This window comes from Pristis pectinata, chromosome 15 (genome assembly GCF_009764475.1).
Source record: "Pristis pectinata isolate sPriPec2 chromosome 15, sPriPec2.1.pri, whole genome shotgun sequence".
Taxonomy (NCBI): domain Eukaryota; kingdom Metazoa; phylum Chordata; class Chondrichthyes; order Rhinopristiformes; family Pristidae; genus Pristis; species Pristis pectinata.
This window is the reverse complement of record NC_067419.1, coordinates 28270213-28286291: the sequence shown is the minus strand read 5'-3', so window position 1 is coordinate 28286291 and position 16079 is coordinate 28270213. Positions and strand designations below refer to the sequence as shown.

At 39.0% G+C, this 16079-nt stretch overlaps 1 protein-coding gene across 12 annotated transcripts in view; it reads right to left on the bottom strand.

Annotated features, from left to right (window-relative positions):
• Nucleotides 1–16079, bottom strand: part of LOC127578202 (suppressor of tumorigenicity 7 protein homolog) — a 147633-nt gene that overhangs the window by 87665 nt on the left and 43889 nt on the right. For 2 of the 12 annotated variants that reach the window (XM_052029923.1, XM_052029926.1), the window contains exon 1: nt 13626–13859. The exons of 8 other annotated variants lie outside the window; for them this stretch is intronic. In XM_052029923.1, coding sequence (XP_051885883.1) covers nt 13626–13647 — 22 coding nt within the window. In that variant the 5' untranslated portion in view covers nt 13648–13859. Of the gene's footprint in view, nt 1–12692; nt 12976–13625; nt 13860–15031; nt 15083–16079 lie in introns of those variants that run through there. 2 more of the 12 variants (XM_052029925.1, XM_052029924.1) reach the window with 2 other exon arrangements.

Here is a 16079-nt window from a genome sequence, read left to right as displayed (position 1 = left end):
CTCAACACTGGTGCCCCACAAGGCTGCATCTTCAGCCACCTTCTCTACTCCCTATACACTTACAATTGCGTGGCTAGATTCTGCTCTAACTCCATCTACAAGTTTGCAGATGACTCCGCTGTAGTGGGCTGAATCTCAAATAACGATGATTTGGAATACAGGAAGGAGATAGAGAGCCTTGTGGTATGCTGTCAAGATACCAACCCTTCTCTCAATGTCAGCAAAACAAAAGAGCTGGTCATTGAATTCAGGAAGGGGGGCAGTGCACACGCACCTACTAACATCAACAGTGCTGAGGTCAATAGGGTTGAGAGCTTCAAGTTCCTAGGAGTGAACATCACCAATAGCCTGTCTTGGTCCAACCGCATAGATGCCACGGCCAAGAAAGCTCACCAGTGCCTCTACTTCTTCAGGAGGCTAAAGAAATTTGGCACGTCCCCTTTGACCCTCACCAATTTTTATCAATGTACCACAGAAAGCATCCCATCTGGATGTATCACAGCTTGGTACACAACTGCTTTGCCTGTGACCACAAGAAGCTACAGAGAGTTGTGGACATGGCTCAGCACAACACCAATACCAGCCTCCCCTCCATGGACTCTGTCCACACTTCTCGCTGCCTCGGTAAAGTAGCCAACTAATCAAAGACCCCTCCCACCTCAGACATTCTCTCTTCTCCCACCCTCCCATTGGGCAGAAGATACAAAAGCCTGAAAGCATATACCATTAGACTCAAGGACAGCTTCTATCCCACTGTAATAAGACTATTGAATGGTCCCCTAGTACGATAAGATGGATTCTTGACCTCACAATCTACCTTGTCATGGCCTTGCACCTTATTGTCTGCCTGCACTGCACTTTCTCTGTAACACTTTATTTTGCATTCTGTTATTGTTTTTCCTTGAACTACCTCAATGCACTGTTGTAATTACATGATCTGTATGGATGGCATGCAAAACAAAGTTTTTTCTTACTGTATCTCAGTACATGTGACAATAATAAACCAATTTATATTTGTCATCTCACACAACAGAAGCCAAATTTTTAAAAGTCTGAAACACGACATGTTGGAAATCTGAAATAAAAACAGAAAATGCTGTGCATACGCAGCAGGTCAAGCAGCATCTGTTCAGAGGGAAACATTTCAGATTAACAATCCTTCATCAGAACTAGTAAAGTGAGAAAACAAGTGTGTTTTAAGTTGTAGAGAATCGGAGGGGAGAACAGGAGGAATGTCTGTGATGGAGTGGAGACCAAGGGCATTCAGGCAACACAGTCGCTTTTCCTACTGTCTAAGGAGGACATAAATGCTTGTTATCACAGCTGATTTTTTGGAGGAATGTAAATATAGGTCCTCCCCAGCTTACGAATGCCTGACTTACGTACAGCCTATACATACAAATGAACTTTTGGGACACCGGTGGGATGGATTTGCCAGCTGCTTCAGGGCTGCAGGTGACTGTGCTTGACACCAGCTGGAATTTTGACACATTGAACTCAAGAATACGTTCTAATTAACATGTTGATGTCCGTTTTGTTAATCCTATCTAGAGACAAGACAGCCGGGCCAGCAGCAGTGTCTTTTTTAAAATCCTATCAGCAGTAAAATCTTTTAATATCATTATTAGCCCAAGACAGGTTCGAGCTAAATTTGTGAATATCAGCTTTATTATTAAGAATGGCAAAACAAGATTTTAAATGTTTCTCCAGACTATCTGTTCCTACGGGACAACCCACCTCTGCAGGCATCTTTTGCCTTGTGGGAACTCAGTTTGTGGCCGGATTTCCAACTTGCGGACTGTTCATGTTATGACCAATTTTTAGGAAAAGAACCCTGCCATAACCTGGGGAGGACCTGGAGAGAAAGATGAAATAGAGCAGTGGTGGGAGAAACACCGTTTCTATCACCACACGTGCTTCCTGACACGATTACCCCCCCAGAGTTTCTGAAGCCAAATCTAGCTCATTTCTATTAACTGTTCTATGTAAAACTTATTAAATTTCCAGGTTGATTACATCATTATTATATACTGGTATTCTAACACAGAAGTTCATGCAAATCAGATCTGCTATCTTCACACTCTCTCTCTCTCTCTCTCTCTCCCCCCCCCCCCCAGACATGCATTGTTTTGTGTCTGCTTTTGCAAAGTGTTTTTTTTAAAAAGGAACATTCCAACCAAAATTTTGTCTGAGTAAAATCTGCCATCCAGTTTCTCTTTAAATTATTTAGAACATTTTGAGCAATGACAGCTCAAAACAATATCCTTCAGCATAAGTGGTTAATACAATATTCTTAAATACAGGGAAGTGAATAATAGGTCTGTATCCTTGAAATTTAGATAGAATGCACACTTCAAATTCAGCTCCAGGCAACAATGATGACTTCAAGCTCAGTGTCTTGGGAAGAGGTTGTAGTCTTCAAGTAAAACTTTAAATAAAGACATGAAAGTACATATAAAACAATGCAAAGATAACTGTAATTGTTGTTGTGAGATTGCCATCCTTTTGTTTTACCTATTCTCTTAAATTTGAACCTAACAAATAAAATGGCAAATAGAAGTCATTAAGAAAGAATTATAAGGTGCCAGTGGCCAATATGTGCAATCTGGTGACAAGCTTGTAGAATCATAATACAAAATGCACAAACACTTTCCATTATAAATGTGAACACAAGAATTTATAATGAAAACCAAGAAAACCTGCAATCCTTCCACCTTGCCTAATCTCACTGTTTACTCTATTTAAATTAGGAGTTCAACTCTCGTCTCCAATGTTAAATCCAAGGCATTTTCTACTCCCTCAGGATTCCCTCACTCCCCCACAAGATTTTCAGTTGAATCCATCTAGTATACAGTTAAAGATCACAAATAAGAGGCTGGAATTCTTTTTAACCTTTGATTCAATGGTGATTATAAACTATACCTGGCAACTTGCACTCTTGTTTAGAGCAACTGTATGCAGAACAATTGAAACTACTACTGAGGTAAATTTCTGCCTCTATATTAAAACCAAACTTGGACTACACTTTTGTCAGCCAGGAATTTCTGTCCATTGAGACAGAAGAATATTTTTTTCAAATAAAAACAGAAGATGCTGGAAACTCTCTGCATGTCAGGCAACATCTATACATGCAGCAGTTGGCTGGTCTTTTATCTGAAATATTAACCCTGTTTCTCTTTCCACAGATGCTGTTCAACTTGTTGAGTGTTTGCAGCATTTTGTGTATTTATTTCAGATTTCCATCACTTTAAATTCATTGATTTTCAATATTTTTTTCAAATCTACTCAGAGAAGTACAACAACTCTGCAGTCAAATACACGTTCAGCCACCATTTCCACTACAGAAAAGGAAGACTTCAAATTATTTTTAAGGAAAGAGAGATTTTAAAAAGGTGCAAAACGAACAGTTCATAAAATTCAATTATCTAGTCATTTTAAAGTCAGAACTGAGTAAAAGGCATCAGCTGAGCCAGCCTGATGATGCTTTGACATCAATGGTGGTTTCAGGTCACACTGGATTCAATCACATCCAAAGAAGGAAGTCTGTTTCTGCTTCCCAGCATTTTGTTTTTGCATTTTTTTTAGCTGCAGATTTACCTAGATATAGAACATGACACTGTAAAGACTTAAGAACAAAAGTGACAAAATTGTTGTTAATATTGGCCAATGGATTGTCAAAGTTTCAGCATTTAGATTTTTGCATGTATTTAAGTTTATAATTTTAAGAGGATATGTGATAATTTCATTGATTTGTGTGTGATGCATTTTGTGGAAAAGAGATAAAGAGCAATTGGTTTCCATTTAATCTCTTTGCTATTTCCAATGTAACAAAATTATGAATACAGATTTATTTGTAATTTTATATTAAGGCAATAAAAACATATCAACTATACCAGGTTGAAAGGGTTAATCTCACAAAACTGGCGGGGCTGGATGTCTGGAACAGCTGTCAAATTGCTTTTGGCACTGAAGCGTGATGTCTGTGAATTTATGTTGAACTAGGCTGTTTCTGGAACAATTTTCCAACATCTCAACAAAGACCCTTTTTTAAAAATAGCCTCCACAACATCATTGCCATTTTGTATTTTTTGGTGGGGAAGCGCCCTTAGTCTTAGCGCACCAGTTTATAATTTCATGCCACCATCTGCAATGCTTGCTTGTTGTGACCTATAATACTGCAGTTTGAATACAGATAAAATAAATATATTAATCCCTACAGCAATCACACATTCACAGGAAGGCTAAAAGAAATCACAAAACCTCAAGTTTCCCCACTTCAAATGCAACTTTGCCACTGAATATGCCTCCTGATGGGTACCAAGACTTGTGGGCATATATAATATATATTGTATCTAACAATGGGAGTTGAAAACTCCCAGTGGACTGTATTCAGAATTCTCACTGGATGATTTATCCCTTTTATGTATTGCTATCCTTATATCTGCACAGTACCTGGTCCATTCTCAATGCAGTTATTTACTCATGAAGTGCTCGGATCTGGTTTGAAACAGGATATTTCATCAGGAGAGAAATTAGCAAGGTGTAAAGATTTCTATCTCAGTCTAGCTGGATTTAATCTCAGGTGGAAATTAATTTATGTCATCATTCAGTTGTCAAGGACCATCTAAAAGACAAATTAGTTGGTATAGAATGATTGGTTTAAGGGCAAAAGGCTATGGATAACCTTGTAAAATTTAGTATGTGAAAGGGGTAGTGGGATAAGAAATGGAGGTTAGTTGAGGGTTATGCACAATGTAGAAAACTACTCAATAGCTGTGAGGTGGGTGGAGGTAACAAATAAACAGGCTGTTCTGGCACAGTAGTTAATAAATGAAGCCAAATGTTAGGCCTGCTGACCTGTACATGGTCTGGGGAATTGGATGGGACAAATGCAGGTCATTGTGAGGTGGTTGCATTGGTTTTCACAATGAAATCTCATTGAAAACTGTCATTTTAAATGTGAACAGTATTTTTGTTGCTTTTTGCAGCATTTGCCTAGGAAACTCTGGGGAGATAAGAACAGCTTATTCAAACAACCTGTAGATACGAACAAGAAGCAAATCAGACTCAAAAGAACTAAATAAGGACAAAAAGGGCTCTTGTTCATTCGTAATTCAAAGTACTCCATATGGATTTGGTTTGTATTGTTTGGAAGCACTGTTTATAAAGTGATAGCCTTACAAGAAGTCAAGGCATCTGCTTATTCCCAGCCCCTGGGTGCAAAATCCACTTTTGCAAGATATTATTTATACAATGTAATGCAAACCTCAGGTTTTCATCAGCTAACAACTTCAACATTATAAATATACAAAGAGGCTCTTACTGTCATTTAAAAAATATGGATGGTACAGATTCTTATGCAGTCAGAATAAATTAAGATGTTGAACCATTTACCTTTGTAATCATTCAGGTTTTACCTGCAGAACTGGGACAATCTTTGTTGAACCTCAATAACCTCACTACCAAATGGACAAACACAGGCAAAAAGGCGTGAAGACATGGAATGTTATCTTGCCATAAACTGCTCTCAGCATGGCTGATAAGCACTGAATGGTTGGCAATTAATTGCCACGGCTTATCCAACTATCAAATGTTCCCAACTTTTACTGGTTAAACAACTGTTCATTATTCAAAACCAATCAGGACTATTTTCCTTAGAATCTATTTCTCCACTATCCATCACCAGCCCCTGCCCCCACCAAGATCTCTTAATTGTTTTCAACCCTTCAGTTCTCCATGCCATGTAGCATAGCACTGCATCTGTCAAGTTTCAAAGGCATAATAACTATCAGTCCTGAGCTTCCACCCTGGAAATCTGCCACAACCCTCAGGTTTGATTTGACTTGCTTTTGGAATTCTTCTCTCTATGAAATGAGATGGAGCGAGCACGGTGCATGAGTAGGAAAAAAGGCAGACGTTCTTCACTTCTGTTTGGCCACTCAAAAGAAACTATGGTTAACACCTGTGGAAACCTAACATCATTAACTGTTCTTTGCAGTTATTATGTCACTATTGGTTAGTGAAAATCATTTTACACAAAATACTGTCACACTCTAATCTTCAGTCCCAAATTCCCATGGAGATGCCAAGTTAAGTAAAAGAGAAACCCCTGGCGTCTTGAGACAGTTGTTCACCTAACTATACACCAAGAGCCTGTACTAATGAAGAAAATGCCGAGCAGACAGGAAAGAGAAGTGTAACTATGATACAATGTGAAACTATGGTACAATGTGATGATCTCCCTCATTCATTGCTTCATATCTAAAATAATTGCATCCAATGACATACAACCCTGCCATGCTATGGTGTTGGTTATTCAAGAGGAAGATACCTACTGGCATGTTTTTGCTCTGTTCACATTCCTTCCCTTTGCTTAGGAATTCTCTTAATTAGGTGAAAACATTACAGTATACCACGGGGTACTGAGCTGGACCATAAAGGTCACAGGTTTAACAGTTACAGTGGCGAAGGCATCAAAAAAAAAATGATCACAGTGTGTCCAATTGAGAAGTAAAAAAAAACTAATTAAAGAAAGAACTTCACCAGAATGCATACTTGTTTTCCTTTCAGGCACTTTCATTGCTCAGATAAGTAGCCAAGTAGGTGAAGAATAAAGGCTGTGAGAAGCAGTATAACCATACCCAAGTAACAAGTCAGCCTTCACACAGGCAATTCAATCACTATTACATCAGAAACTCTTGGTTGCAAATCCCATCTTGACACTTGGGTACAAAGTCTAGTCTTTCTCCAAAAGGCAGCAGTTGCCACAATCCAGCACCCTCTCAGGGCTAGGCTTAAGTGTTGGCACAACACTGAGGAAGGTGCAAAACAAACTGCTGGAGGAACTCAGCAGGTCAGACAGCATCTGGGGATAGACGACATTTTGGGTCAAGACTCTGCGTCAGGACTAAGGGAGTGCTCCAGTTTCAGAGCTGCTGCCTTTTGGGTAAGCTATTAAACAAAGACTTAGGCTACCAGCACATAAAAACTCTCAAGAGCTATTTTACAAAGAACATCAAATTCACATGGCTGATATCTAAAAGCAGATTATTTTGTCTTGTATTACATCAGTTTCTCAGGGGCCTTTCTGTGCATGAACTTGCTGCTCCATTCCCTATATTACCACAAGATCTACACTTCAAAAGTATTTTGTTAGCTTTGAAGTGCATCTGGATGACCTAAGGTCATGAAAGACACTAACCAAGTACAAGTTCTTTCCTATCTGTTTGTCACAAGCTTCAGGAGAGGAGGGAATATTATACATATTTTCATAAAAATGACTTTTCAAAGCACTATGAATTAAATCTCTGCAGCAAGACTGCAAGAGGAAAACAAATTCAATATTTTCATTAGTTACCACTCATTACTATCATTATAGCTGAATTCTCTTAAACCATGAACATAAAGCAAAAAATTAAAAAAGGTATTTTCCAGATATTGGTTACTCTTTGTTTTAAAATGCAACAGTGTCCCACCATTACTAAATGCACTTACACTTATTCCCAGAACAAAGGTAAAAGCTAAGACAGTTGATTTATTAAGAGACATCTCTGGGACCATCTACCATAAAGATATTTTTTTCAGTGGATATTAATTTGCAGATGACCTCTGCTCCTTGCCCCAGGGTTCCTGTCAGTTACAGAGCTGTAACCAAAAAGTCATCTGCAAAGGTCAACAGATGGCACTGGCAAGGCACATTCAATGAGAATGTTTTCTTGACTTTTAAATGGATATTGGAAAAGTAGCAGTTATTGTGAGGTGTTGCCATTTTTTTTCCACATATCATAACAAATACGTGGGCCAAGCAGCCATTTTACTGTTTGCAATAACAGTGTCTGAGGCAAAAGAATACTTACAGATTAGACAATTAAAAAGAACACTAAGGATTGGTAATAGTGACCAAGTTCCTGCAGAAAGCAATATAAAAAAAAAGCCACGGTACATTGGCACAGATCTAGGACTTGCACTTCCAAGGAATATTGCTTGTCAGACGATAAATGCATAGATTAAAAAAATATTTGAAGTAAATATAAAGAAAAAATTCTGCACTTAATATAGAAGTCAATTTATATTTTTTATTAATAACCTTTCCCACACAATCCATCACACTTTCACATAACCTTGGAGATATTAGATTTAGGATTTTTCAGATCACCTAATTTGATTGTTGACCTTTGGTTTTCCCAAGGATTTCCCCTCGATGACATTGGGAACTTTTCCTTAATGTGCATTGCTAATTTTCATAGAAAATGTGATTTCTGTGGTACTTAAGTGTAATTAATGCTTTGAGGTTTTTGTTTGGAACTTTTGCAACATTCAGATTCAGTAGACAGTCAGTTGCCACAATAAATGTGTTCTTTAATCTACCTAGTCTAAGTGAGCATGTGCAATATTCCACAGTATAAAAATCCATATACACTTCAACTGCTTATTCTGGAATTATTCTACAATTACCCATTTCCCTCTTGTCTGCAGAGCAGTGGTCATAACAGCTGCTTATTTGAAAGAGCCAATATTTAGACATTTGCTCTTTCATCAGGAGTTACCAAACAGCCACAGGATTGCAGTTGGCATGGTAATTGGTTACTAAAATAGAGAACTACTAATATTCCTCTCTGATTCTAATATTCAGTGACACCTTATGGAACTCACCAAACAATAGGGATTCAACTTGAGGAACCAACTCATTTATACAAACCAGCAACCTATTACATAAATTTACTGTGATGTATTATCAAAGAAACACTTTCCAATGCTTTTAAAAATAATCTCAGTGGTAATAACATTGAAATATTTTCCCGAATGCAAAAGCTAAGCTGGCCCTTTGGCTCCTGAAAAGTAATCTGAGCTACACAATCTTTTTCAACACCTGGTCAGAAAACTGTAACTGTTACCTTCACTTTTGGATTGACAGTAATGTGCTAATCTTAAAGAATGCCATTTCTGGTTACTATCGTGCAAGGTCCATATTCATATGGATACTTCAGAAAAGAGCACTCAATTGTCTTACACTCACTATCTAACTCATTGAGGTAAGAACTGGCATTGAGGTAAGCTAGCATTACATAGAATATAGCAATAGACCATTCACACCAACAGTATAAGTGATTATTCTCCACATTAATCTTCCCCACCCTACTTTATCCAACCCTATCAGCATAACATCCAGTTCTCTTTATTTTACAGATATCTGTGCTATCTACTACTTCTTGTTGAAGCAGCTACTTTGGGTTGAGAAGTTGCTCCTAAACTCCCTTTTGGATTTATTGATTAAACAAGTAGCCTGGCAACAGGAACACAGCATTACTGTTTCAATAAACATTCAGGTCATCACTTTGTCCTGGTAGTTGTGGAGATTGTGGCTAGGAACACCAAGTTTGGCTTCAGGGGAGAAAAGGAAGGATGGTAAGTAAAGCTGCAGTGAAAAAGCGTTTTGTGCCTTTCCCTTGCTTATTGTTACCAATTTGTTCTGAGCAGGTGACAGTACAGAAATATTGCAATTAACAGCATGAGTGAACACAGACTCCCTGAATACCAACTGTACACACGTTAAGTACAGCAAACTCAACAACAGAAGAGCAAGCAGACATGAATCCCAGCATATTCCTTAACCTAGGAGGACATTCTTGTTACACCATGGTAAGAGAGCATAACCTCTTTATGCTCTGTAGCACTGTTAAACCTACACTTCAAATTAAAGCAACACTTTAAGTTCAAATCAGTGAAAAATCATCCAAGAGATTCCGTGGCAGGCCCATTCATGGCTGGGAGTTTAAATCTGAAACGTCCAGACAGATGAGCAGATTTGTACTTAACCGGTGCAATGTTAAGACTGTAATACAGCAGCATTCACATCTCACCAGGGAGGAATACAAAAGTGGTTCCATATCCTTAGTAACATCTTGGTTAATTTCCCCAGTGGCCCACATTACCTCTTTATAGCTTTGCAAAGAAGTTCCTTGAGATTTTCCCACCAATGTATGTTTTCATACAATAAGACTGGTCGGTGCAATTCCATAATCTGCAGTCATTTCATGCTTATCCTTACCTCAGCTTTCACAATGCCTCCCCCATTCCCCACCCCCACCAAATCCCCACACTCTTTTACTCACTTCATCTTCCCCAATCTCATTTTTTTCTTCGCAATATATATATCCATATGTCTGGGACAGCAGTCATAGTTCAAAGTCAAGGTTAGCAATCCATTCAATGGCTTCAGGTATGTCAGTCTGCATGGTTGTGCTGCCATCAGAAATAGATGGCTCAGGCAGGAGTCCAGTACGTGGGCAATGGTCTGACTTGAATGGTCACAGTCACAATTTCGGCTGTTGCCCTTGTTCAACTTGTGGAGCAGGTGGCCACAATTTTCCTGGTCTGTCCTAAAGCAGTTTGGTAGAGTCCACGTTGTCCTTAGAAGGTTAACACACTGGACCTCCTTGCTCAGGTCAGGTACCAGGTTTCAGGTGGTGATATTTGTGATCAGTCAAGAAATGCCCAATCAGCAGTTTGAAGCTTTGGAGTGCATTTCAGTGGGGGCTACATGGGGGAAGAGTAGGGTGGAGGCTGGGGTGGATTTAAGGTCATTCATCAGTGGGAGTACTAAACAATCATCAGCCATTGGTGATTGTTAAGGCAAATGTTTACTGAGGTTGTTCACAAACATCATCTCTCTGGGAGATTCCATTATGTAATTCCTCCCTGCTGATTTTTCTTCCAGGAAACAGTCACCAGAGTAGTGTTTTCAATAGCTGGAGAAAGGCATCTAACTGGAAGAAGTTATTGCACATTTGTTTCGATACAGACTCCTGCAGCCATTGGGATCAATTTTCCAAACAACTTTCTCCACTTCTAGAGTTTCCTCTCCTGAAGGCACTAATTTTTTGCTAGGGTACAGTTCCATTGGCTCCACTCTTCTCAGGAATCTTGTCCAACTGGCCTTGGCGGTGATTATCAGCAGATTACTGGTCGCAAGGAATATCATAATCAAGTGAACCCAAAGAATACTCATTTGGTATATTGATTCAGTTCAGTGCAGTTCATGAAATGACAATCATCAGAGCAAACTTTCATCTAATTTCCCTCCCTGACTCAAACATCTTTAGACCCCGTTCTTCATCTGAAGCACATCAAACCACTGGAGAAGATGCCACTTTTCAGATTTTAATAATCATCACCATATTTTAAGTTAATGAACACAATTTAAATCAATATTGTACCCATTTCTCCAGAGGCATACAATATACTGGTCACTTCTGTATATTCACTCTATACACCATGTAACACAGGAGCCCAGGTATTTACCCAGATGAACTAGTACAGAGGTATCACCCCTTTTGTTAGGCCACATTAATATCAGTCACAAAGTAAACCTGTACATTTGTCCTCAGTATTAATGGGGAAAAAACATTTTAAATGAGAACAAGCTGGAGACCATCAATTAAGCCTGCTTCTTCTCAACACCAGAACCAGTACCTTTTGTATCACAGCTCACTGCACCATAAACCATTTGGTCAGTCTGAGGTCAGCACTGCTGTACATGTTGAACATAGAACATGTTGAGAAACAATTTGTTCAAATCCTAAGTTTAAACCACTCATTCAGAAGAGGTTCAGCAACCAGAATAATTTCTACCTATTTTATTAATCACTCTCTGGGCTTTTGCCCAGAGTTGCAGCAAATAATAATCCTCATGGGAAAACATTACAACCACCCCCAGAAAGCAGCAGTCCAAATCAACAGAGGGCTGAAGCTGCTCTTTATTTTTGTAATTTGCATCATGTTTCTTATACATTCTTTCAGAATCATTTACAGTACATGAAAATAAATCATTCTGTGTTTGGGGAAAAAAAGTAAATCAATTATGAATTAAAGCAAATAATTAATTGATTTTGACTGATTTTCATTCTATTCTTTAAAAAGACCAGGCTGAATACAATGACATGAACAGTCAATAAACCAGGCACTATTTTCCTCCATCAAGATACAGGGCAGAATTTACTGATATTATTGCATCTTTAACCTGCTTTTTCACTGTTTGGAAATAAATCTGACAAGCCCCTTGGCTGACAAAAGATAAGGTGTAGAGATATTAATCCAGACATATATTTTCAGTCCGGAAAGAGACCCCATATTTAATCCTCTCAGCACAGAGTTTTTGTTGCAGGATTTCAAATACAAGATAGCTCTCAGCGTTTTTTTTTCAGAATTGCAGGGAAATATATGCTGCACGTCTGGAAAACGAATTGTCAAGAGCAGATTCATCAAAATGTATCAAGCCAAGCTAAACATTTTATTGGAGTTTATTCATGAAACTAAAAATGAAAGTAACCCATTGAAAACTGCCATTTTGTCATTTTGCTTCCAGACTCCTTTGCACGGGCAAAATTACAAAGCCCTCAGGATATGAATCAACATAAAATCCACAGGTTAAAATATAAACATTTCCTCCAACAAAGGTCCTCCAAATTAATTTGGGTTCTTACAATTAAAAAGAGAAAATGATTGTCATAATATTACATCACACCTCATGGAAAGAGCAGAATATTTTTGTGATGAACAATTAAAACGCTACTTTGTGCAGCACCCTAAATCCATTCTATTTTGGATGTAAGCCACATTACCGACTCCCCCATCTTGCAGGGAGAACTGGGGCAATGATACACCTACAGACACCATCGAAAACCCATACTTACTATGCCAGCTTGCAAGAGATATCAATTTTCAGCCATCGCAATCTGGTAACCACGGCAGCAAGAGACATCAGCAAACACAAGGGTGAACTGCAGGGAACGCGTGGACAGCTTTATCAAACAAGGGAGCCCTGTAAATAACAGTTCACTTCATGATAACAGACTCTCTCCTGCCTCACGCAAATTGCGGTGCTCTTCCAAGATCAGCACACACATTCATTTGCCCAGCTGCTAAAGCGATTCTCTGCTACTCCACGCCGTAGCATCTCAAAGAGCAGACGACCAGACCAGAGCACCAAAGGGTCCGTATGCAATGTCTGGACCTCCTGTCAATAAATTATGTCTTCGGTAAAAATTGATGGGGAGGGGCAGGGGGAGCGCAGAGTGGAAAGGCTGTTTCCTGATCGTCAAATTCTTTGCTGAGAATAATATTCTCATATTAAGCAGGTTACAGATCCCACAGAAATACCAGGAGCTTTTAGGATTTTAGAACTTCATGAACTCTCATTCTCAGTCCTGTGGCTAGGCCTTGAAACATTCAGCAAAATGTACTGTAGTAAAGTCACTGAAATAATTTATGAGCAACGAGCAGATTCTCTGTAGTGCACTCTGTAGCAAATTCAGCCTCCTTGCTGCCTGGTTATCGCTGTGGCCGTAAGGGCATTGTTTGTTATTTTGGGCAGTTTGTTATTTATGTTGACACACGCCGTAGAAAATGATCACAGAAACAGAAAATTATTCTCTTAAATCCTCAAGAACAGATACAGTGACATGAATCGTTCAGATCCGCTTCGCACTGATATCTAATCTAAGGGGAGCTGCGAATTCATTGTGTGAAGTGGCCCTGACTGAAACTGCTCCCATGCAATAAAACAATGCCATGACACAACGCTTAAGAAGCTAATTATTAGTGAACTCTTCCTGTACTGTACTTACATGAAGACTCCGTGCCGAACATGGCTGGTTCAGATGCTGCAAAAAGATGAGGAGCTACACAGCAGGGGTCATGAAACTAGACAATGCAGCCCGGCTCTGCGGCTGGCAGCTGCCCTGTTCAAGCGTGAAAGCTGATACAACACACAGCAGTCCTGAACAAAATACCGTTTATATTTCTCTTGCAAGTGAATGCCAAAAGCTTCTGCTGGAGATTCCACAGAAAGGAAGGAGCAAGCGAGCACTCACTCCCCTGTACTGCTGCAGTGAGTCTGAATGAAGAGCTGAGACCAGACAGTAAGACAATAGCACAGGCTGCATACATTGAGTGACGTCAAAGGCACTTACTGCAAAGACTGATTCCCTCCTAACCATGGCCAGCAGCAAAAAAAGAATGAATGGTAAAAGAGATTTGGGAGAGAGCCTTTTGTTGCAAAATCCAAAGACCGTATTTTCCCCTCTGGGATGCGCCAGCCACCACTGTTTTGCATTGTGTTACCCATATAAAACCATAAAATATGGAACTGCAATGGGAACATGCAAATGAGTTTCTAAAATGAAGGGAACTTGCAAGAACATTTTAGGTGCTGTGCAGCTGATGATACATCTCAAGAACTGCCTTACGTTATTGACCTTCCTGTCAATTTCACAAAACACCAATACTGTAAAAGTGGACCGACCGGCCCTGTGCAGGATGGCAGCAAAATAAAAATCAGACACAACTGAAAAGCAAATTAAAAGTTTCATCGTGGATATTTGGCACAGACCTGCGAAGGACAGGTCATTTATGACAAGTCCAACACATTTTTTTAAAAGGCATATCCAATTGAATAGAGACTGGAAATTTAGTGCACACAGCATGCACGGCTTTTCGGAAAGTATTTGATAAGGTGTTTGAATGGATTTGTTCAAAATTTTCAGACGTGGACGAAGAGAAAATCTGGCAATGTGGATATAAGATTACCTGGCCGACAAGCAAGACAGCAAGGAAAACTGGGTTCAGTTTGGAAGAAGAATCATATAGAGTAATGTAAAATGTACATCAGGCAAACACATCATTCAGCCCAACTAGTTCATGCTAGTATTCAGATTCCATGTTGGGCTCCTCCCATCTCTCTTCATTTTGCAGATCAATTTATCTTGCCATTCCTTTAACCCTCCTGTGTTTATCTAGCCCCTCCCCCATAGTTTTTGATTCGTGTGTTTTGATCAGTTCAGAACACATTGATTTCATAGAGCTGATGAAATTCTGCACTTAAGAGAAAAGCAGAACAGTTTATCCTCTGTATTTGAACCCCAATACTAGATTAAGCTCAGTTACAGATTTATTATGAATCTGACACTAAATCAGGAATCATGGGTATGCTGAAGAATCAAATGAGTTCACACAGATTTCCATTTATACAAACCTGCAAATTAGGTGAAGGAGTAAGACACTCAGCTCCACTGGAATCTGCTCTGTCCTATAATGTCACAGCTGTTCAGATAGTAACCTCCTGTCCACTCACCATATGCTCTCACCCCCTTGCTTACCAAGAAGTTATCTACCTCTGCCTTAAAGAATAATCTTTTTCCACTGCCTTTTGAGGAAGAAACTTCCCAAATCTAACAAGTGTCTGAGATAAAACATTTTGCTTCATCCATCTTAAATGAATGCCCCTTTATTTTTAAACAGTGACAGTTAGTTCTAGATTCTTCCACAAGAGGAAACATCCTCTCCACATCAATCATGTTAAGGTCACTTAGGATCCTAAATGTTTCAATCAAGACCCCTTTCACTTTTCTAAACTCCAGCAGATACAAGCCTGGTCTTTCCAACCATTCCTCAAAAGGTAACCAGCACATTTCAAGTAATAAATATTTTAAAAAAGAGTTAATAAAATGAACATTCATGGGAGGAACTCAGGAAATTAGTCACCAGGGAAATGTTGGAACTGGGGGGGTGATAAGGCCCCGATGGACTTCATCCTGGGGTTTTAAAAGAAGTGCCTAGTGAGATAGTGCATCGATTTTACTTTTCCAAAATTCCCTACATTCAGGGAATGAAACAAAAATTTAGAAGCTATTATTATCAAAACACTTGCTATGTTTTTACATTTCTGACCAGTTTTATCTTGTACTCTATTTTTTCCTTCCTTATTAATATTTTAGCCATTCAAGCTCTTTTTATATTCTATCTAAGGTTCTAGACCTGCCACTCGTCTTTGCACAACTATTTGCTTTTTCCTTAAGTCTGTTACTGTCATTTACTTTTCCAGTTAACCATAGATGATTGGTCCTCCCCTTGGAATTTTTCTTATTCATTGAAATATATCTATTTTGTATATTCTGAAAGATCCCCTTAAACATCTTGATTGAACTATCCCTCACTTAATTTCTCATTTCACTTTAATTAGCTCTGTATACATACCCTCGTAATTGCCCTTATTTAGGTTTAAGATACAGGTCTTAGACCCA